The 21,437-nt window shown below is 46.3% G+C and overlaps 2 protein-coding genes across 2 annotated transcripts in view; both read left to right on the forward strand.

Moving 5' to 3' along the window:
* Spag11b (sperm associated antigen 11B) overlaps positions 1-1,066 on the forward strand; it is a 1,601-nt gene extending 535 nt beyond the window's left edge. Inside the window, exon 2 of the mRNA XM_055593292.1 lies at positions 918-1,066. Coding sequence (XP_055449267.1) covers positions 918-1,066 — 149 coding nt within the window. The remainder of the gene's footprint in view (positions 1-917) is intronic.
* An 18,434-nt stretch (positions 1,067-19,500) lies between these two features.
* Positions 19,501-20,355, forward strand: LOC129666320 (beta-defensin 14-like). Its single transcript, XM_055593357.1, has 2 exons — positions 19,501-19,558; positions 20,207-20,355. Exons 1-2 carry the CDS (start codon positions 19,501-19,503, stop codon positions 20,353-20,355), a joined length of 207 nt encoding a protein of 68 aa, XP_055449332.1.
* The last annotated feature ends 1,082 nt before the right edge of the window (positions 20,356-21,437 follow it).

Below are 21,437 nucleotides of genomic sequence, written 5' to 3' on the forward strand. Positions count from 1 at the left end.
CACACACACACACACACACACACACACACACACACACACACACACACTCACCAGCTGTATCCTTTAAAAAGATTTTCCAGTGAAAGAAAATGAATTACTCAAAGAAAACTGGCTCCTGATGCTGAAGCCTTTGGGTTAGTGGCTCTTCTGTCAAGGTGGGCTACACCACATTTCCATATCCCCATAAGTCAGCACCCATCTGAAGTCTGGCTTTTGCAGGAGACTATTTTTCTAAGCATGTAAGACCTATGTTGTGTTACTGTTGTTTTGTTAGAATGGTCTCTCTCTTTTTTTTTTAACCATCTCTTTCCCATAGTGCTTTCTTTATGAGGATTCTCATTTATTTTTTTACTTAGAAAGCCACACACAAGTCATATTTTTACTTTTCTTCTTCTTATAGTAGTAATAAGAGTGGAAATCCAGCCACAGCCAGGAGGCAAGCCCACTTCTAATTTTCTACATCCAGAGGCCTGCCTCATATTACTCTGCTCTGTTTTCCAAGATGCCTAATTCAGCAAGGAATTACAGTCATATGTGTATCAGAGCTGGAAGGGAGCAAGGGGTCTGTCCAGGCAGCCCAGAGTCTGTGCACAAGGAAGCAAGCTGCAGGGAGAGCGTGAAATTTCTGCCAGGCACTGACCAGGGGAGGTTTCCTCCCCACAGAGGACCTCTATCTCCAGGCAGCTGAAGAACCCCAGTGCAACACCAGTTTCTCAGGGCCTATGGTGGGCCAGGGGATTTCACACCTGGCATGCCGTGCCCTCCCGGTCACACCGTGAGATAGAAACTGTTGCTATTAAAGGCTAAGGGGTCAAGTCTTCCCAAAGCTGGGGCTTAGCTTTGTAAGAAGGCAGCGCGCTGTGGGCACCGGGCTGTGGGCTGGCGTTGCCCTTCATCTCTGTCTGTTGCACCCACAGGGGACATGCCACCGGGAATCAGAAACACCGTGTGCCTCATGCAGCGGGGCCACTGCAGACTTTTTATGTGCCGTTCTGGTGAGAAAAAGGGGGACATCTGCTCGGACCCCTGGAACAGGTGCTGCGTGCCCAGTTTCATTGAGAACTAGGGTGTGGGGTGGGTGCTCCTGGAAGACGGAGACCTGGCAGCACCCCAGAGGCCTTGGGTCTGTGCAGCATGTGCCCAATAAACGCTTGTTGAATGAACCTAGCACCGAGGCAGAGGTTTGATGAAAGGATTTGATCGACAAAGCGTTAACTTACCATTTATTTTTAAAGGGCTTTGAGGAGTCCCTGGCATTTTCTGCAGTCCTGTACTCCATCCTTTCCTTGTAGCGGGTGATATTCCCCCACACACCCAGGGATAGTATAGAGCAGAAACCAAGCTCAGCTCCTGAGACGCCGTTCTCAAAGGGCCAGGAATGGCCACTTTACTGGCCGTATGTCCTCTACGGCATCCAGCTTATCAAGCCCAGTGCTAGCTTCTTCCTTCTTGCTCAGGTCGCTAGGGCCCCTGCCCCATCTCCGGAGCCTCCTCACGTCATTACCAACACATAACCTAGTTTGTCGTCTTTCAGCATTTCTTCTTGTATCACCCAAGCCGAGTAACACGGCGAACTTGCCATCTTACAGAGAATACAGTCAGGTTTAAGCGTGGCCATTCCTGGGATTTAAGGACAATGAAAAATACTCTTGAGGCCACTCAAATTGCCACGAATAAGAAATTCATAAATGGGATTCTTGAGCCTGTAAGAGTGATCACTCTTACTTTTATCTTTAAATGTTTATTGGTGTGTGTTTGTATATACGTGTGTATGTATTGTCGTCTTTGTGTGTGTGAGAGAGACAGAGAGACAGACGGAGAACAGAGAGAAGGAGCGATCGAGAGAGAGAGAGAGAGCATGGAGGTAAGGATTTTGGGGGTGAGTTTTCTCCTCCCTCCACGGGTCCTAGGGTGGCACTCAGGCCATCAGACTTGTGAAGACTTCAGTGCCTGAACCTTCGTCCTGAGCCCGCTCTGCTGTTTTAAAAGAATGTTTCCGAGCACCTGAAGCTCCACAGGACCTCAGGAGTTTGCTGCTCTTCAGCAAACTGTGGGGGCAGCAGCCTAAGAGCAGTGAATTAACTACAGGGGAGGAATGCAGGCCATCATTAAGAGAAATGTGCTGCTGTGTTAGAGGCCACAGGCCAAGTGTTCTCCAGATAAACAGACAAAAACCCCTCTTCCTGTGTTTCCGTTTACTGCTTGAATCTACTCTTGCTTATGAACCCGTGTGACCTACTTCTGGCCTGGATCCTCATCCCAAGTTACAATGAGCGTCTTACATCCTGGCTTCTGTCTTTCTGCAGCCTTTTCTAGTGCATTTATTTTAATTTTTCCCCCCTAAATAGAATCCCTGGGGCTGCAGAGAAGGGAGGCTGCCTCAGACCCCAGCATCTCTTAAAGCCTTCTCTTGTGCTGCACAGAGTGAAACACATGCCTGTCTGGGAAGGGTGCTGGCTCCAGGCTCAGCCTCTGCTCTGAGAGCCACCTTTCTGAGCTCAACAGTTCTGTCTCAGCCAGAGTGGCCGGTTGCCAGAAGTGGCCACCAGCGCTGAGCATTGATGGATCAGGGGCATGGTTCCACCCTCCCAACGGAGCATGGCTCAGAGGGCCGGAAGTGTGTGTTCCTCCTTCCCAGGGTTATGAAGAAGCTGAGCTAGATGCTTGAGGCTCCAGCGCAGGACGCCAGAGCTTTCCAGAGCAGAAGGATGCTTCTTTAGGGGTTCTGGGTGGGATTCTCCACAAACAGAGTGTTGAGAGGAGCCACCCTTTTGCCTTCTTCCCGCCACACAGCCTACACATGGTACAAGAACAACCGAGAGCCAGGCCAGATGGATCTCATCAATCCCTATTACACACTCACACCATAGAATACATCGCTCACTCTGTAATATGCTTTTAAGTGTGTTTGGTTGTTTATTTTGTTTTTGAGGACACTTTTTCACGTAGTTCAGGCCGGCCTTGGAAACTACCTACCGTATCCACCAACAGTGTGTTGCGGTGGGTGTGTGTGTGAGGGGGTGGGGGGTGGGGGTGGGGCTGGGTGGGGGGTGGGGGGGGGGCGGGGGGGGGCTACAAGCGTGCACCATCACAATAGCTGTTCATGCTGGGCGTGTGTGTGTTCAGTCCACATGCATGCTAGGCACGCATTCTGCTAACTGAGCCCCAGTCTGCATCCCTGTGTAACAGCCTCGAGTGGGAAACCGGGCAACATTGCAGGAATGTCCTTTGGCTGAGAGGCAAAACTTCTTAGTTTGTGTGCCTCAGACACGGAAGAGAAGGGGCACCTTCAGCCTTCCCACCTGCTGGAAACCGAGGCTTAGACAGACAGCTCCGCAGTGACAGTGGGAAAGAACCGGATTGCCATCCAGCAACAGGCTTCCCCCAGGTGGTTTAGAGTTGATGTGATAGGTAATGTGCCAGTGAGAGGTGCCCCTGGAGTTTGAAGGAATTGATTTAGAGCTCCTGATGAGTGTCAAGAACAGCATTCATTCCTTTTCTCCTCACCATACAGTTTCTCATGTTATTAAATGAAAGTATTTTCGGTATTCAACAGTTCTGGGCTGGTATTAATGCTGATTGTCTTTCTGGAGGACAAAACAGACAAACAAACAAACAAACAAACAAACAAAACAACAACAGAAACAAAAAACCCTGGGCCTAGAGGCCACTCATCGATACCAATAACGACCACAAGAGGGCGCGCCGCCACTGCTAATGCCAGAAGGGTTTTATGGTTGGTTGGTTTTCCTTCCTAGACAGGGTTTCTCTGTGTAGCCTTGACTGTCCTGGACTCGTTCTGTAGACCAGGCTGGCCTCGAATTCACAGGAATCTGTCTGCTTCTGCCTTCTTAAGATCTGGGATCATAGGCGTGCGTCACCACACCCAGCTTGGTTTTGGGTTTTAATTTTTAAATTTTTAATTTTGTTTTCTCCGCGGAAGCTGGTCCCACGGTTAGAGAAAAAAAACACCTGGAATTGCGGGAGGATTCAGAATTAATTGCACCTCTAGCGGGAATTTCTTGGTGCTAGCTGTAGTGTCTTTATCTCTGCTCCACACACGTTAGCTGCACGCTCTAGGCCACCCCAGTGAGTGGGGAAGAATCCAGCTCAGACTGAGTTGTTTGGGCAGCTGCTCCCCTCCCTACATCACCTCTTGCTTTGTCTCTTTGTTCTTTGTGCCCTTTGGGCATCCCTCTTAGAGCGCTTAGCCTTCTGGCCCCATAATCCATTTCAGTGTGTCCTAGTCTCATGATGCTTTGCACTTAAAGGCCGCGTAAGTGTAAAGGGTCTGGTAGTCACAAACGCTAACATTTATACTTTCACTAACCAAAACAAGAAAAAAATAAGTGTGACTTGGTGAATTAATTGAGCCAAACCTCAGCACGGGTTTCCCTCAGTGCTCTGCTCCTATTTTTTTGGTCACCAGAGCGTGATGTGTGCGTGGCCGCATCCTTGGTGGGGGTCCTCAACCTTCCAGACACTGCGACCCATTCCTACAGAGCCTGGAGTTGTGGTGACCCCGAATCATAAAATTGTTTCCCTTACCACTTCATAACTGTAATTTGTCGCCGTTATGTATCAGAATGTAAATCTCTGTGTCTTTCTGACGTTCTTTTGGGGGCCGTGGCAGTGGTTAAGAACCGCTGGCTTAGACTCATGGGGTGGCCCCGTCACCAGTCCCCAGGACAGCTCTCTTGGAGCCAGAAGGTGACAGACAGATGAAATATGCATTTATAAAACAAGAAACACCCTAAACACTTTGTCTGGGAACCACAAGCTAGGTACGGTTATCAGCAATTTGAAACAGCTCAAAGCATCAGGATTCCATTTTTGGAACTGCCTGCAGAGTCCTTCCACAGAACATGCCTGCGAAAGTCACGTCCCCAATAGGATCTGGTTCAGCAGGGCCACACACTTCTCCTCCAGAGAGTCAAGTCTCTGGAAGTTAGGAGCTCCGCCCGACCACAGTCCTCTGCTGCTTTCCTCACTCCAGGCACAAGCCAGTCTTTGTCAGTCCGCAGACAATGGATGGCTCTCTAAACTCCTGAGTCATCAGGGTGGCTGGAGGGGTGCCAGGTGAACCTGCCAGGTCCCCACACCTCCTCCTGGGAGAGGCCCAGGGTGTATTAGCTCACAATGGACTCCACCACTGACTCCTTTGGCAGCTGTCACATGTCTCACGTGCAAGGAAACATGCTTCCTCCAGCGGAGTCCGAGGATTCACAGATCATTCTTCCTGCCAGCAGGGCAGCCAGGGGATGGCGGCTTCTGTATGACCCACGGGGAGGGGTCTTGGGAGACAAAGAGCATCAGTGTAGCCTGACTCAGGGCAAAATGCAAAAGTCAGATGAGGTTTTCTCAGCATCCCAGTGATGGCAGGAATGTCCCAAAGACCAGGCAGGATTCCAAGGCACACCCAACTTCATCCTTGTGTTTGCTTTCTGTTACTATGAGGAATTACTAGAAATACTTTATTTCTTAATTAGCATCCTGGGTATCACACAGATTCTAGAGACAGGGGAATGGGAATGTGAGATAGGAAAGCAGTTCAAGGCTGTGCAACTAATGGGGCAGCCCTGTCTTCCCCCTTTGGTGGGAGTATGTGAGAGGACTTTGGGATTTCTGCCATACTTGGGATGTTTCTAGACATGCAAGGTTGGGGATGAGTCTGGGAGTCACCTCAAGAGCCAAGGGACCCCTGTCCTATCTTGGAAGAAAAGAGGGAACGGGCAGGTGTCAAGGTGGCTGGGGGAAGGTGGGAGATTTTCTCCGGTTACAGCCTGGCAGTTGGAGCAAAGGATTTTCACCCACTGTGTGATCTCCACACTCCCACAGCAGCCGTCTCACCCTGACATGTGAGCTTCCAAAGAGGGCTTGAGCCAGTTGCTTGAAGACTATTTGAAAACACGGAGGGACTGAGGCACAGACCCTCTGCCATATGCCTGCTACAGGCGCTGAGCCAATGGGACGAGGGCAAGAAGGACAGAGTCCCTTTGTGTCTCTCAGGTCTTGGGATTCCCTAAATATCTGTCTCGGCACTTATACCTAATTTCCCCAACATGGCCTCTGAGACCCCTCATGTCAAATCCCACTAAACTCAGCTGCAGCCCTTCCTTGAGCTTTAATCAGCTCAAATCTTTTAAAAAATTTAACCTCCCAAACCATTTACTTCTTGGATTTTGGGCCTCTGTTCCTCATGCCCAGCACATTTCTAAGCTTTACAACACATTGGCCAGGCCACCTCCTTGGCCTTCTTCCTCAGCAGACAGCAGCTGGTGTGTACCTCAAGCAGCCACATACCCAGAACTCCCAGAGTTGTCCTGTTCTTGCTTCCTAAACTGTGTGTCTATTTTGTATTATTGGACAGAAGAAAGAAAGGGAAGGAGAGAAGATGAAGGAGGAAAAGGAAGAAAAGGAGGGAGATGACGGGAGGGGGCAGGGGAGGGAAGGAAGTTAGGAAGGAAATAAAGAAGAAATGATGGGAGTTAAAAAAAAATACACAAAAGCCAGACTGGCGTTCAGACGGACAAGGCCCCCCAGGATATAGACAGGGTCAGCGAGGCCCGGTTGTTCTGTGTTCTTGTTGGCTCACTCCTAGCAGCAGGATGAGGAAACCTAAGGAAGAAGTAATTGCTGCCAGAGCAGGAGGCAGGGCAGCAATCGGAAGGGAGGGACAGCAGAGGAGGAAACTCTTGGAAGGGTGGACCAAGAGATAGGTAATGAAGTCTTCCGAAGAAACCTTTCTGTGTCACTGTGTACATCTGTCTTCCTCCTCTATAGAGGGAGCATCTCTTTACCCCATTCCTTTTGCAAAACGCATATCCCCCATCCCACCCCCGCCCCACCCCACCCTGCAGGTCAGGAAAACACTGTGGATGTTAGCAATCCGGGTGCAGGTTTACACTGTGAGACGGGGTACGGATCTGGGCCTTTCCCAGCAGATGGAAGGCTTTGGTGAGTCAACCTGGGGCTTCCTGGAATCTACCTTGCCAGACCAGTTGGTAGCTGAGAGTCATGACTCGCTTACTAGGCTGCACTGTAATGCTTGATGCTGGGCGTGGTGGACATCACAGGTGAGCATAAACATAGGAACCAGAAAGTGTCTCATTTCACTGTTGCCCTCACTGCGTTGTCACGGGGAGGAGGCTCGAAGGACGTGGATTCTTCCTGCAAGGCCTGTCTCTCTGCCACTCATGTGCCACACACAAGCTGAAGGAATCAACATCCTCTCCTGCGACAATGATCAGCCCCATCTTTGGAGCTTGGAAAAATTACTGCTGTGCCCAGACACCTTCACAGGGATCTGACCTAGGTGGCTGCTGTAGCTAGTTTTCTCAAGATTTGGGACTGGCACTTATTTTGTATCTTGAGGTGACAGCAGTCACCCACGCTGTAGAATCCCGGTTCCTCCTGAGCAGCCGTGATCCTCTCTCAGCCCCGCCACTCTGCAGCTGTCACTCACAGGCACGAGATGGAGGGAGTTTCCTCACCAGCTGCTCACAGAAAACAGTGATAATCATCTTTCATTGCCTCCCGTCCTCCAACTCCCTAACACACCTGCTCTAGGCTTGTCAGATACAAACACAAATGGCTTCAGCGTTTCCTTAGAGATGGGAAAATTCTAAAGTCAAGCAAATTTATACTTTTTTTTTTGGAGTCTTCCAAAAAGCTGATTTTCCAAGTGGGGTCTTGTGTGTTCCAGGCTCAGTCTGTTGCCGGAAAGCTCTCCTCCTACTCTATTAATTTCCTTTCTCCCACTTACTCTTGGAGATCCCATTCCTGGTCTGTTCTTATCTGGGGACCCTTTCAAGTGACCAGACTGAGGAGCAGCAGGATAATTGTGGGTGTATAGAATGTCCAGGTTGAGGAGGGTGAGTGTGATAGAAAGGGGTTTCCATGGCGTTCTGCCTAGAATGGCATTGGTCCAGCCACTCAGGCTTCCCGAGCTGTTCTTTTGAGCATGAGTGTGGATAATCTCATTTTTTTTTCACATCATAACCTTCCTGGATGCAATGTTTGTACCACTCCTCAGGACAGCTGTTTGCCTTCCAGGGTAGTGCAGTTGTAATGACGGTGAAATAAAATACATAGATAATATATAAAAATGAAAACAAGTGTGAAGAAAAAGACTTTTCCCTTTGGGTAAAGACTGTTTCTTGATGAGGGTACTCTGTAGCACCATCATGCCACTGCTCATGCAAAAAATGGGCAGAGATTGAGAGGGAAACTCGGCTATCAGTTTTCACCCCCACAGCCTTCTCCTTAAAAGGCAGACCCCCAGTGTATTTTTGGTTCTGGCTGTTGGTGTGTGCGGTGGTATGAGGAACGCATAATCTGACATACAGAAGACACCCAGCATTGAGATTGATTGACTGCAGGCGTGTGTCACTGTCCCTGGCTTTTATGTGGGTGCTGGAGATGGAACTCACATCCTCATGTGTATTCAGAGGATTGCGAAGATAGCTCAGTGGGTAAAGTGCCAGTAAGGCAAGGCCCTGATCCAAAGGACAGGGCCCACAACATGGATGCCAGGCAGCAAGGCTACTGATGCCACCCTGGAGACTGTGCACCAGACCCTTTGTCCCCTGAATGTGTACCAGAGGTCAGCAAGCTATGGCCCACTAGCTAAAGCCAGATGCCACCTGTTTGTGTAGATAGTGTCCTGCTGGGGCAGAGCCATAGGAAATTCGCTTATTGTTTCAGATACGTTTTGCACTATACCCATGAAGTTGAGTAATTACAATAGAAACCATGTGGCCAGCAAAGCCTAAAAGTCCTCACTGTCTAGCCTTCATAGAGGAGACTCGCTGATTCCTAACGGACGAAACTCCAAGGCCCTGAAGAACACAAAAGAGAAGGCGAGAGGCTGCGACCAGACTTCTCTTCAGCGCCAGCAGCAAAGACGCTGCAGCCTTCACTTTCATAAGAGGGTCACCTGTTCATTCCCAAAACCAGAGTTTCTCTGCAGCCCACTGCATGTGTGGGCATATCTTCAGTTCCTAAATCCCTGGCATCCATATCCTGTCGCTTATCCTCGCTGGTCTTTCCACCGAGAAAATGAACTTCTGAACCTCTGACAAAAAAGGTGGATGTAAAAACAAAAGACGAGCTCTAGTAGAAAAGGGGGATTTTAGCAGAACAGTCTGTGAGTCAGATGGCTTAGCCACCAAAATTTGGCTTCCAAAACTTTAGTTTCATTCTTCTCACAATACAGATTATAATACTACCTATCATCACATCATTTGGGTCAGAAAAATGCATTAAAGTACAAATTAAGAATAAAGTGTCAGCTACAGGGCCGTTACACAGTCACAGCTCTGTTGGGAACCAGCCATCACAGTCAATGTTTCACCCTTGCCCGTTGCACCATTAGACAACAAGTTCATTTTAATAACCAGTCCTGATTACCCTGATTACGTGATTGTGTCAGACACCATATTAAAAACAACCCCTGGGGATACAAATAGGAAAACAAGAAGTCAGATTATCTCTATTTGCGGATGATGCATACTACACAGAAAACATTCCAAAAATTCCACCAGAAAACTTCTAGAAACAATCAACAATTTCAGCAAAATAGCAGGGTATAAAATCAACTTGTAAAATTCAGTGGCCTTCATGTACAACACCAACAAGAGCACTGAGGCAGAGGTCATGGTCAGATTCCCATTTACAGTAGTGTCAAGAATTCTCGAGGTGCACAATCAGTTAGCTTGTGACTTATACAGTAGCATCAAAGACAATGAAATATCTTGGAATAAATCTAACCAAGGAGGTGAAAGACCTCTACATTGAAAACTTCAAATTTCTAAAACAAACAAACAAACAAACAAACAAACAAACACAGATGATAAAGACACTAGAAAGTGGAAAGGCATCCCATATTCATAGATTGGTAGAGTTTATATTGTGAAATGACCATCCTACCAAAAGAAATTTACAGATTCAATTCAGTCCCAATCAAAATTCTGACAACATTCTCCACAGCACAGTGATAGAAAAAGAGCATCCTAAGATTCATGGCACAGAACAGACATGTAGACTAATGGAATGAAACAGATGACCCAAACACGAGAACTTAGAACTATAACCAAGAGATATCTGACAAGGAGGAGAAACCAAAGCTCAAAAACATGTGCTGGAAAAAAAAGACAATATATTCAAGTAATAGTGCTAGGGAAACTGGGTGTCTATATGGAGCAGAATGAAATTAGACATATATCTATCACCCTGGATCCAATTACATCAAAGAACTCAAATTCAAAACCCGAAACACTAAAACTGATGGAAGGAAACAAAGGCAGTTCCCTAAAAGATGTAAAGACGGGGAAGGCTTTCTAAACAGGACTCCTTTAACCAAAAAATTAAGGTTGGCAATTGACAACCCCAACCTCATAAAACCAAAAGCTTCTGTACGGCTAAGGAAACAGTTAATAAAGAAGAAACTCATAGAATGGGAACAAATCTTTGCCACGTATAGATGTGACAGAGGGTTATTATGCAGAATACACAGAGAACTCAGAAAACAGTCAAGGAAACAAATGACCCAATGGGAAAAAAAATGAGCTAGGGATTGAAACGGAGAGTTCTCAATAGAAGAAATAAAAATTGCTAAGAAATACCTACAAAATTATTTGTCATCTTTAGCGTGATAATTTGAATAAGAATTCCCTCCAGAGGCTCACTATGGTCGAATGTTTGGTTCCTAGTTGGTGGAACTGTTTGGGAAGGATTAGAAGGTGTGACCTTGTTGGAGGAGCTGTGTCACTGGGGATGATCTCTGGAGTTTCAAAATTCCATCCATCCTCAGATAGCTCTCTCCTTTCCTTCCTCTGTCTGTCTCTCTCTCACTCTTCTGTGGGTCACGTGTGAGCTCACAGCTACTGATCCAGTGCCATACCTGCCTGTTGCCACACTCCTCATCGTGATGCTCCTGGATTCACCCTCTCTGAAACTGTAAGCCCAATACACCTTTTCTTCTGTGAATTTCCCTGTTCATGGGGTCTCTTCACAGCAATAGAAAAGTAAGATACTTAGTACTTAGTAACTAGGAAAACTAAAAATAAAACAACTTTAACTCACCCCCAGTCATAATGGCTAATGTCAATAAAACAACCAACAGTGAATGCTGGGGATATGGGAGATGGGAAATGGGGGAAAGGGAACTGTCATTCACTGTTGGTGGGAATGCAAATTGGTATAGCTGCTTTGGAAATCAGTGTGGAGAATCCTCAAAAAAACTAAAAATAAATCTACCACATGACTTAGATAGATGCCAAAATGGTGTGAAATGTTTTGTTGCTGCTCTATTCACAAAAGCTAGGGAATGAAAATAGCCTAAAGGTAGAAGAACAACCTTCAACAGATGAATGGAAATATGAAAGATGGAAAACTATTCATGTGCAAAGAAAAATGAAATTGTGAAATTTGCAGGTAAATGGATGAATCTAGAATTTATCTATCTATTTATTTATTTATTTATTATTTTTTTATTAATTACACATTATTCACTTTGTATCCTCCCTGTAGCTCCCTCCCTCCTCCCCTCCCAATTCCTCCCTCCCTCCTCCCCTCCCAATTCCTCCCTCCCTCCCCCTTCTCCATGCATGCCCCTCCCCAAGTGCACTGATAGGGGAGGTCTTCCTTTCCTTCCTTTTGATCCTAGTCTATTAGGTCTCATCAGGAGTCAGGGAGCAGCCTTACCAGGCCACAGAAGAAGAACCTAGAAATTTTTATATTGAAAAAACTAGATCCAGAAAGACAAACACCTCTCTCATCAACAGCTTCTAGCCCTAAATTCTCAGCTGTAAATGTCTCAGTTGGTGTTTCTCTTGCTGTGGTGAAACACCATGACCAAAACACAACTTGAGGGAGGAGAGGGTTTTACTCAGATTACACTTCCACATCACAGTTTACCAGCTAAGGAAGTTAGGACAGGAACTCAAGCAGGTCAGGGACCTGGAGGCAGGAGCTGATGCTGAGGTCTTGGAGGGATGCTGCTTACTGGCTTGCTCCACATGGCTTGCTCAGCCTCTTTCTTATAGAATCAGGACCACCAGCCCAGGAAAGGACCACCCATCATGGGCTTTGGGCTCTCTCTCCACTAATTAAGAAAATGACCTATAGGCATGGCTACAGTCTAATATTGTAAAGGCATTTTCTCAATTGAGACTCTCTCCTCTGATGACTCTAGCTTGTGTCGGTTTGACAGAAAAATAGCCAGAACAGTGCATATACGACATGCTTTTCAAACTTTTCTAGGACTAGAAAAGTATAGAGATACTGTAGGTGGAGGGGAGTTGGGAGAGAAACAGCAGGATACAGATGATAGAGAAAATGGAGTAATATAAATGGGGAAAGGAAGGAGAGCAATACAAAAGGAGAAGGATGCATGAGGAACTAATAGAAACAGGGTTGTTTAATAAATCCTCAAAGAATCATTTTATATTTACCTAAAATTATAATATATATAAGTCACTTGGGCTGACAATGTTCTCTCTAAGAACCATAGGTTTACAAAAACCCCAGGCATGAGAAACCTCCTTTCAAACAGTTGGTGAGTGTAGTTGAAGTGATTCCCCAGAAATGCAGATTATAGATGCAGGCCTTTGTGGCCTCTCAGGGGTTGAAGATGCCCACACCTTGCTGTAGACATCACACACATTTAAGCTGCAGGGGAATGTGGAATGCTTTGAGCTGGATCTGACCTGTAAGTCTCTTTCCTATGCTCTGTCTTCCATGGTTTCATAAAATACTATGCAAGCTGCCAGGAGAGGGAAGCAGGTATCAAGCTGCAACACTTATGAACCCTGACAATTACCAGCCTGGCAAAATACACATAAGCGTGCACTAAGTGTGTTCACAAGTAGGCAGCAACTCACAGCTATCTAACCGGACTTTAAAAACAAATTCGGAAAGTTGTGTTTATATATATTTGTGCATACACATACATAAACATACATATATGTGTAATATATAATAATAGCAATAATGAAAGAAAAGAGGCTGTTTAACAGGAAGAAAGCATGCCTGGTACTGGAAATCTAGCCAGCTTGCTAGAGCTAGTGAGGTCACAGACTTTAGAAAAGAATATACTAGTGCCCTGTTGCTAGACCAGCATGCCTTACTACAATCTAAATCTTATTCTTATACCTACAGATTAGCTGCCATCCCAATTAATGAAGCCTCTTTTTTTTTTTTTTTCAACAAATGGAGACTACAACAGAAAACCTCAACTGGACACAATGCAGAGACTCTATGGAGGCCAGCCTTAATGGATACACCTACGTCCCAGCTCCTGCATCTATGGACAAGGAACCTCTCAGAAGAGAGGCACATAAGTCTGTCAGACACAGAACACCAGGGAGACTGCTGTCAAACAGTCTTTCCTAGAAACGGCTGCATAAACAAGACAAGAACAATGGCAATATCAATGGACGTTTTAACACGGGAGGGAAATTCTCTCAGGGTCCCTCCACTAGACGAAACTATGGCAACTAATGACTGTTTCGAGAAGAGAGTTAGCTTCTCTGAGCCCCCTTATGAGTTCCTATAAAGCAGAGTGGTCAACCTTGAAACTACGCACTCATCAGCAACAAAAAACAAATCCAGAGGGTTGCATTTATATGTATTTGTGCATACACATAACATAAACATACATATATGTGTAATATGTAACAATAGCAATCATCAAAGAAAAAGAGGCTAGAGACCTGAAAGTGGGGTTCCAGGGAAGATAGCTGGGAGGGGCTGGAGGGAGGAAAGTCAAGGGGAAAGTTATGTAATTCTATTTCAATTAAAACATAAGAATGTCCTTGGGGAAACCTTAGGTAAAATTTGAAGTACTATCTCTTGCTTGATTTCAGTCTGAAGAGTTGGTAGTCAGCCTTGCCAGGGGAGGGGTCGGTTGTGATTTTGGAAACTGTGACAGAGCGCCTACATCAGATTCCTGAACTAGTCTGAGCATGTCAGCAGCAGCTGTGACCGCGTACTCAAGGACTGACGAAGCCAGACAAAGTCTCAGCATGTGCAGGGAAGGCAGTCACTAGGTTCTGCCTCGTGCTGAAGTGCTATGGGCAGTTGATGGCTGCTGGAGGAGGGTGTGTCCATTATCTTCAGGGTTGGGACCCCCAAGAGAACACCCATGCTCCAGTAGATGTCTGTTTGTGCACGCACAAACTGGCAACACTAAGCGGACTCAGGTGATTTTTTTTTTCCTAAGGAACATATGAAACTGGGAGAGAATTGTAGTGAGGGGATATGGTAGAATGTGGAGGAAGGATGGGGATGGAGTTAATCAAAATGTATTCTGTGCATGTGTCAAATTAGCAAAAATTAGGCCATCCTGGTTCTCTCTCCAGATCATGCCTTCTATCACCACCTGCCAAGTGTCACCACTGATTCTCCTTCCTAGTGGCACCCTCCTCTGTAATGGGGTCCCTGCGGCTATCACGGCTGGCAGAGAAACAAAACCTGAAGAGATGAGAATGAAAACCTGGTACAGCTGGACTTGGTCAGTCAGACAGGATCAAAATCTCTAGGGAGTCTGGTCCTGTGATTTAACTCTCTTGCACATTAAACACAGTCAAACTTTTTTGGGGAAAACATCTCCATGTGACAGTTCTCACAACAAAGCTTTCGGCACAGCTACACGGAAACTTCCTAGCAAAGCAGCAAAACACCTATGACCTCGACAGCAAGAGTGTGTACTGTTTGTTAGCTGAAGAGCAGAGCTCAGGGATAGGACTGAGAGAGGAAGGGTTTCTAAAAAGCATAAGGACAGGTTCTACCAGTGGAGAATGCTAAGCACTTGGGACCTCTCTCAAGGGTGGGTTCTGTTCACTGACTGGCTCAGAGTTAGGGCCTAAACCATGCTCAAGATACTGGAAGATCCAGGCAGGCTGGCTGCATAGAATAGCAGAAAGACCACCAGATTTCAGATAGCATCCACCCCAGCCTTTCAGCCTTCCAGCCTTCATCTCTGTACATAGTGTTCACTGCCTTAAGCCTTGAGCTCTGGACAGCACAGTCTTCAGACTGCACTCCCTGCAGTCTCCGGAGGCCCCATCCCTCCATGCAATTTTGGTTTTCCTTGTCCTTCCTGTAGTGCTTGTCCAGGCAATATAAGCTAAGCGTGTTGATTTTTGGAAAGACAGCCATGGAGGGCAATTTGAGGGGTTTGGGCTCATTATCTGATAAGAGATCAATAAGAGCACTCTGTGTAGTCGGTGACCAGTGTGAACGTGGGTTCATTCTGTTAAGCTATTTCCTCATCCAAACCCAAGCAGCATGTGTGTCTGCTAGACACCAAGGTGGGATGTGGTAGGTGAAAAAAAAAATTGAAAAGAGGCCTTTATGTTAAGCATGATCTCTGCCCCAGAAATATCAGAGAGGCTATACCAGTGAGGTCTCAACAACATCGCTGCCCAAGCAAGAGCTAAGGAGTACAACACCAAAACAAATGCTAACATGGAAGGGAGAAATCTCATGGTGCCAGACTAGAAACTACAAGCAACTAAGAGATGCTGAGAGCAGAAGAAAATGGTCTTCCTTGACTAAAAAGCCCCCTGCCCCCATTGGTATCTAAACCAAGTAATCAGCCCTGAAAGTATCAGCTCTCTGAAAGTATCAGCTCTTCAAATTGAGTACATCCACTCTTACAGAAAGAGGATCGGAAGTGGTGGTGGAGAACTGAGCCTACAAGACTGAGCCTCAATGATTCCCTGAGAGACCAGTGCATCACACGAATGGGCCTAGACCACATCCTTAACAAGAGGTGGGGGCCAAGCAGAAAGACACACATGCTTTATACTCACTTATAAGTGGATGTTAGACATATAATATAGGATAAACAAACTAAAATCTGTACACCTAAAGAAGCTAAGCAAGAAGGAGGACCCTGGGTAAGATGATCAATCATCATTCAGAAAGGCAAACGGGACAGACACTGGAAGAGGGAGAAAACAGGGAACAGGACAGAAGCCTACCACAGAGGGCCTCTGAAAGACTCTACCCAGCAGGATATCAAAGCAGATGCTGAGACTCATAGCCAAACTTTGGGCAGAGTGCAGGGAATCTTATGAAAGAAGGGGGTTATAGAAATACCTGGATGGGACTGGAGCTCCACAAGGAGAGCAACAGAACCAAAAACCAGGGATCTTTTCTGAGACTTGATACTCAACCAAGGAGCATGCATGGGGGTAACTTAGAATCCCTGCACAGGTGTAGCCCATCCCATCACTCCACTAAAAGTGGAGATGACTCACTTTTCCATGTGGAAAGCAGATTCTGCAAGTGAACATTTGGCTATGACACGGGGCGTGGAAGGCTGAGAGGCCTTTCCAAGGCACCACCATTGTCTCAGAAGAGGCACATTAGGAACAGAAGCCGCTTCTCCTTGTTAAGCCCTTGAAGGTTCTGTTCCTTCTGCTCTGTGTCCTCCTGCAGTCTCCTATCTCTCAATGGCATCTCAGCTGTGCCTGCAGTTTAGAAGATACTGTCCTCCCTTGAAGGCAAGTTCAGAAAGCTAACTCACTATAGCAGAAACAAACCAGGGAAAGCATAGGCTTTGTTTCACACTGGGTAACTGAGCTGCGGGACAGTACAGCTGCGTGATTGGCAGCTCAGTCTCCAAGTGGGTTCCCTTGCAAGGGGAACAGGGCCTGACTTTGACATGAACTCAGTGGCTGGCTCATTGATCACCTCCTCTGAGTGTGTGTGTGTGTGTGGGTGCAGCCTTACCAGGCCACAGAAGAAGACAATGCAGCCAGTCCTGATGAGACCTGATAGGCTAGGGTCAGATGAAAGGGGAGAAGGACCTCCCCTACTAGAGGACTGGGGGAGGGCATGGGAGGAGAAGAGGAAGGGAGGGCGAGATTGGGAGGAGAGGAGGGAGGGGGCTACAGCTGGGACACAAAGTGAATAAATTGTAATAAATTAAAAAAAATTAAAAAACAAGCAAACGAACAAAACCGAGCTGGGGGCCCACACTGCCTGTGCAGGGCTGTTCCCCCTAACAGAAGTCCCTAGGCTACAAGACTGTGCTCTGGAACATGTCTTCTGTGAGAACCAGAAGGCAGAATGCTCCAGATGCAGTGACTCTTTCTAGCCGAGTGGAACATTTCACAGTGTTCAAGCTCCAACCATCACGGATGGCCTTATTTACAGTAGATTATGAAAACACAAGGGTTAAAGAAAAGATTCACTAGCTAAGTTGCATGCACTGTTCCAGGCCATCTCCTTTGCCTCCATGTGACGAGTTATCGGTAGGATCAGAATTCTAGGCAGCTTGAATCTTAGCTTCAGTTCCACCATACCATGCTTCGTTAACTAAATCAAATGCAAACTTGTCCCATATCTTAGCTTCTATTCACTGTTTCCCCAGCTGCTCTGTGCTTCCCACCTCTGTGATCTTGCTTCTGGGGGCAAATCAGGACAAATCTGTGTGACTGCCTGCACTGTTGAATTGGCCATAACTTGAATCCCATGACTCAGGATGAGCCAGGGATCCTCTTTGCTAAGTTTCCATCCCTGCTCTGGATGCTCTGCCCTCACCTTCTCTCCCTGGCTCTCTCACCCTGAGATAGTGGATGGAGTACAGTGGATAGAGAAAGATATCAAACAACATTCAGCAGTCTGTGGTGCTTAAGCCACAGGACCCTCTACACACGAGGGTTCCTACACATGAGGTACAAAGCCTCTGAGAAGCCTTTGGTCTGACAATGACACCGGGTGTCGGTTCATATCCAGTGTCCTGGTGCTGTCCCACAGCTCAGTTACCCAGTGTGAAACAAAGCCTATGCTTTCCCTGGTCTGTTTCTGCTATCATGAGTTAGCTTTCTGAACTTGCCTTCAAGGGAGGACAGTATCTTCTAAACTGCAGGCACAGCCGAGATGCCATTGAGAGATAGGAGACCGCAGGAGGACACAGAGCAGAACGAACAGAACCTTCAAGGGCTTAACAAGGAGAAGCGGCTTCTGTTCCTAATGTGCCTCTTCTGAGACAATGATGGTGCCTTGGAAAGGCCTCTCAGCCTTCCACACCCCGTGTCATAGCCAAATGTTCACTTGGAGAATCTGCTTTCCACATGGAAAAGTGAGTCATCTCCACTTTTAGTGGAGTGATGGGATGGTCATGGTTGCAATCTAGTCATTCTCTGACACCTAGACCAGTTCCTGTATCTTTTGTAATATGTAAGATACGGTGGGCTGCCAAGTCATTACCCAGCCTACTCCGCACACTCATCTATTTTCTCCATTTCAAAACATTTCCCACTGTCTCTAATCCCAGATGTAAGAGGGAAACTAGATTTCTAAAAGACAGTGTCTATAGCTCCAAAGCATTCCTAAATCTACAGCTCTGAACCCGCTCTTCAGCCCGAGCCACTATTCTATACATTTAGAATAGTGCTTGAATATGTGCCAGTCTCCCTGGTCAGGGCCTGTGCTCTTTGAACGTCTGCTCACATAGGCTCGAGCCCCTTGTGAGATGAGAGAACACATCAAATGTTGTCCTCCTTTCTATCCCAGATACCCTGGCATTTTGAACCCCTTCCATCCTAAAACTAACACACCTAGAACCTTGGATCCACTCGAGGTACACTGAACACATTGCAACAGCTGGGCCCCGTGTGGGTAACTTGATCTCCTGACTGACTAGATTATCAATGAGCATAAACCAGTAATTGGATTCCTCAGCATTTAAGTATATTAGTCAATACTCTATTCACTCTTCAGCTACTGAAGCTACACCCAGCAGAACTGACTGAACCTTGGCCTTCTTTAGAAGCTCAGGGTCAAGAATATCTAGACATTGTCAGTGTTGTCTTTGTAAGCCTTTCTGGTGTAGTGAGAAGATGAGTATGTATCACTATGGTTCTCTCTCTCTGATAAAATGAAACACTCTTACTCACGAATCTTGACAGTTCTCAGGCACTGATGAAGTACAAGACAGGTTCCATTTAAACTAGAGTACCCCCATAGCAAAGACTTTACAATACAGCCCATTTTTACTTTTGTCATCGCTACCTAAATTCTAGTTTTGTCTCTCAATTCTGAGTGTGTTCAAAGCTTAACCAATTTGGTTCTCAGAAGACCCAAAAGTCCCTTCCAAGTTTTTAAATAGTTACAGAAAGCATAAGACTATATACAAGGGCAATTTAGTACCAAGCTACATGCCCTGGGGCCATCCCTAAAAAAATATCTTGTCCATACCAGCTTTATCTGTGCCCATGGCCAGAAACTGATCTGGAAATATGCCCAGGGCCTGGAGGACCTCAGGAGAGTCCTGTCAAACTGGACTACACCCATCAGGTTTGTAAGCTCCTGGGTGAGTGGGTGTGTCCTTTGCGGTGAGAGACACTGGAAAGACACGTCAGGAAATATGTCATATTGTCATTGCTGTGACATTACAAGAATTGTAATCATGGCTTACCTTGTTATATAGGCGGACAAGCACACCTTTTGGCCCAGTCTTGGCTCTTTGGGAAGCAGTCAACTATGAGGCTCCATTATCTGCTATTTGCATTCCTCATCTTGTTCTTGGTGCCTGCTCCGGGTAAGATGGATTGGGAAATACGATGGGTGGAAAGGGTTCATAATGTGTCACTTACTTTGCCCTTCTCGGTGAGCATGAGATCGGGTGGATTTGTTGAATGGATACCAATTATCACCAATGTTTTCTTGCAACAACAATCATTAAGAGCCTTAGAGCAGGCTTCTGTGTCTGTCCTGTTCCACTCTTAAAAGAGTAAATAGTGCCTCAGATCCCAGCTCTCCACCCACCTCATCACTGGACTGCTACTAATGAGATATGAAAAAGCTGATGTGAAATTCTAATTCTGACAGAAATGAACAATTTAGTTTGATACACAAACCCACAGATATCTCTTCTAATGGGCTGTAGTGGTTAGAGGGAGAGAGACATGCTAAGCTTCTTGAAAGGTTCTGGTGACTATGGTGGCTCAGCCCTCAGTTCTTGTGGGACTTAGAGCCCAGGCCACTGTGTGCTCACAGCTGAGGAGCAGCCCACAGAGACACTGCTTGCCTCCTGCTCAGACCACCATTAATTTTACTTGTGATTTTATAAGAAGAGAGAAAAGAGACAAAGGCGAAGCGAAACTAATTCAGCGATAAGTGGTTTGCCGGATCCGGTGTCTTTCTAACACTCTCTTTCTGAAATCTCCTTGTTATTTTCCCCTCACAGGGGCTGGATTCCTCGCAAATGGACTCCGAAGATTCTTCTGCCGAATAAGAGGCGGCCGGTGTGCTGTGCTCAACTGCCTTGGACAGGAAGAACAGATAAGCAAATGTTCGAACAGAGGTCGAAAATGCTGCCGAAAGAAGAAGAAGTAGAACACCCGGATGCAAAACGAGAATGTCGTCCTGTGGCGGAAGCGGTGGTGGCAGCGGTGGGGAAGGGGGCTTCTTGAGGGGTGTACAAAAGTACAATCAAATTAATATATATATTTTTTAAAAAACAGCAGCTTAATATTTTTGAAAATTCTAGTCATTGTTAACAAATGAACAACTAAGAAAGTCATTAGACTCAATTTGGTTTGAAGGAAGCAGCATCTCTGCTGTGGTCTACAAGACACTTAAGCTTATTTTCCAAGGGCCAAGGATGCCAATGGTGTGTGTGTGTGTGTGTGTGTGTGTGTGTGTGTGTGACATGTATATAAATATATGTGTATATATGGCATGTACATACTTACAGACATTCTATATTTTGTACATTTTTATATCCCATTGAAAGCAAAGTTGTTATCTCTTGAAATACACCCCTTTGTGTCTTACTATAGATATTTTGAGCTTTCTGACTTCACCCCAGGATTGTGTTTTCCTGAATCTAAAATGTTAGTTCATTCCAGGTCAGCCTTAAGCTCCTCTCAAAACCTTTGCTCAGAGAAACGGGAACTCAGCCCTCCCTTGTGTTCTCCCCGCTTTCCTGCTGGCCTTTACTCTGCTGCTTCTTCCTGGTACATGCACTACCCACACGTTTCTCAACTCTGATGTGCCACCTCACCCCAGAGGCTGTCCTTCAGTTTCTTCTTCCTCAAAACAGCAAGCTTCCCAAGTAGGAACCGTCTGTCACTAAATGTGCCTGGCACAATGTTCTGACTGAGTCCTCTATCTACAATTCTTGTTTGTTTTTGTTTTGTTTTCCAACATAATATTTTTATTGGTTATTTGGGCATGTCATGTCATGCACCCAGATCACACTTACTCCCCAGTGCTCTCAGGTTTTCCCTTTCACCCTTGTGGCCTCTCTCCTCATCCCCCCCACACACAAAAAGAAGAAACACAAGTCCAATTCCTGTTGCCCATACAGTCACTGGAGCATGGTTAAACTCCCAGCAGCCAGCCCCTGAAAGAAAACTGAGTCCTTCCCCACTCACAGCCCTGCCAGATGCGCTCAGCTGTTCCTGATCTGCGGA

Source organism: Psammomys obesus, unplaced genomic scaffold (genome assembly GCF_907164565.1).
Source record: "Psammomys obesus unplaced genomic scaffold, mPsaObe1.curated_primary_1811, whole genome shotgun sequence".
Lineage (NCBI taxonomy): Eukaryota > Metazoa > Chordata > Mammalia > Rodentia > Muridae > Psammomys > Psammomys obesus.

What these genes read in the sequence shown, in the direction of transcription:
- LOC129666320 (XM_055593357.1), top strand. Translation starts at nt 19,501, where the DNA reads ATGAGGCTCCATTATCTGCTATTTGCATTCCTCATCTTGTTCTTGGTG. An exon ending in GTTCTTGGTGCCTGCTCCGG is followed by an intron (nt 19,559 to 20,206) that starts GTAAGATGGATT and finishes TTCCCCTCACAG; the next exon opens with GGGCTGGATTCCTCGCAAAT.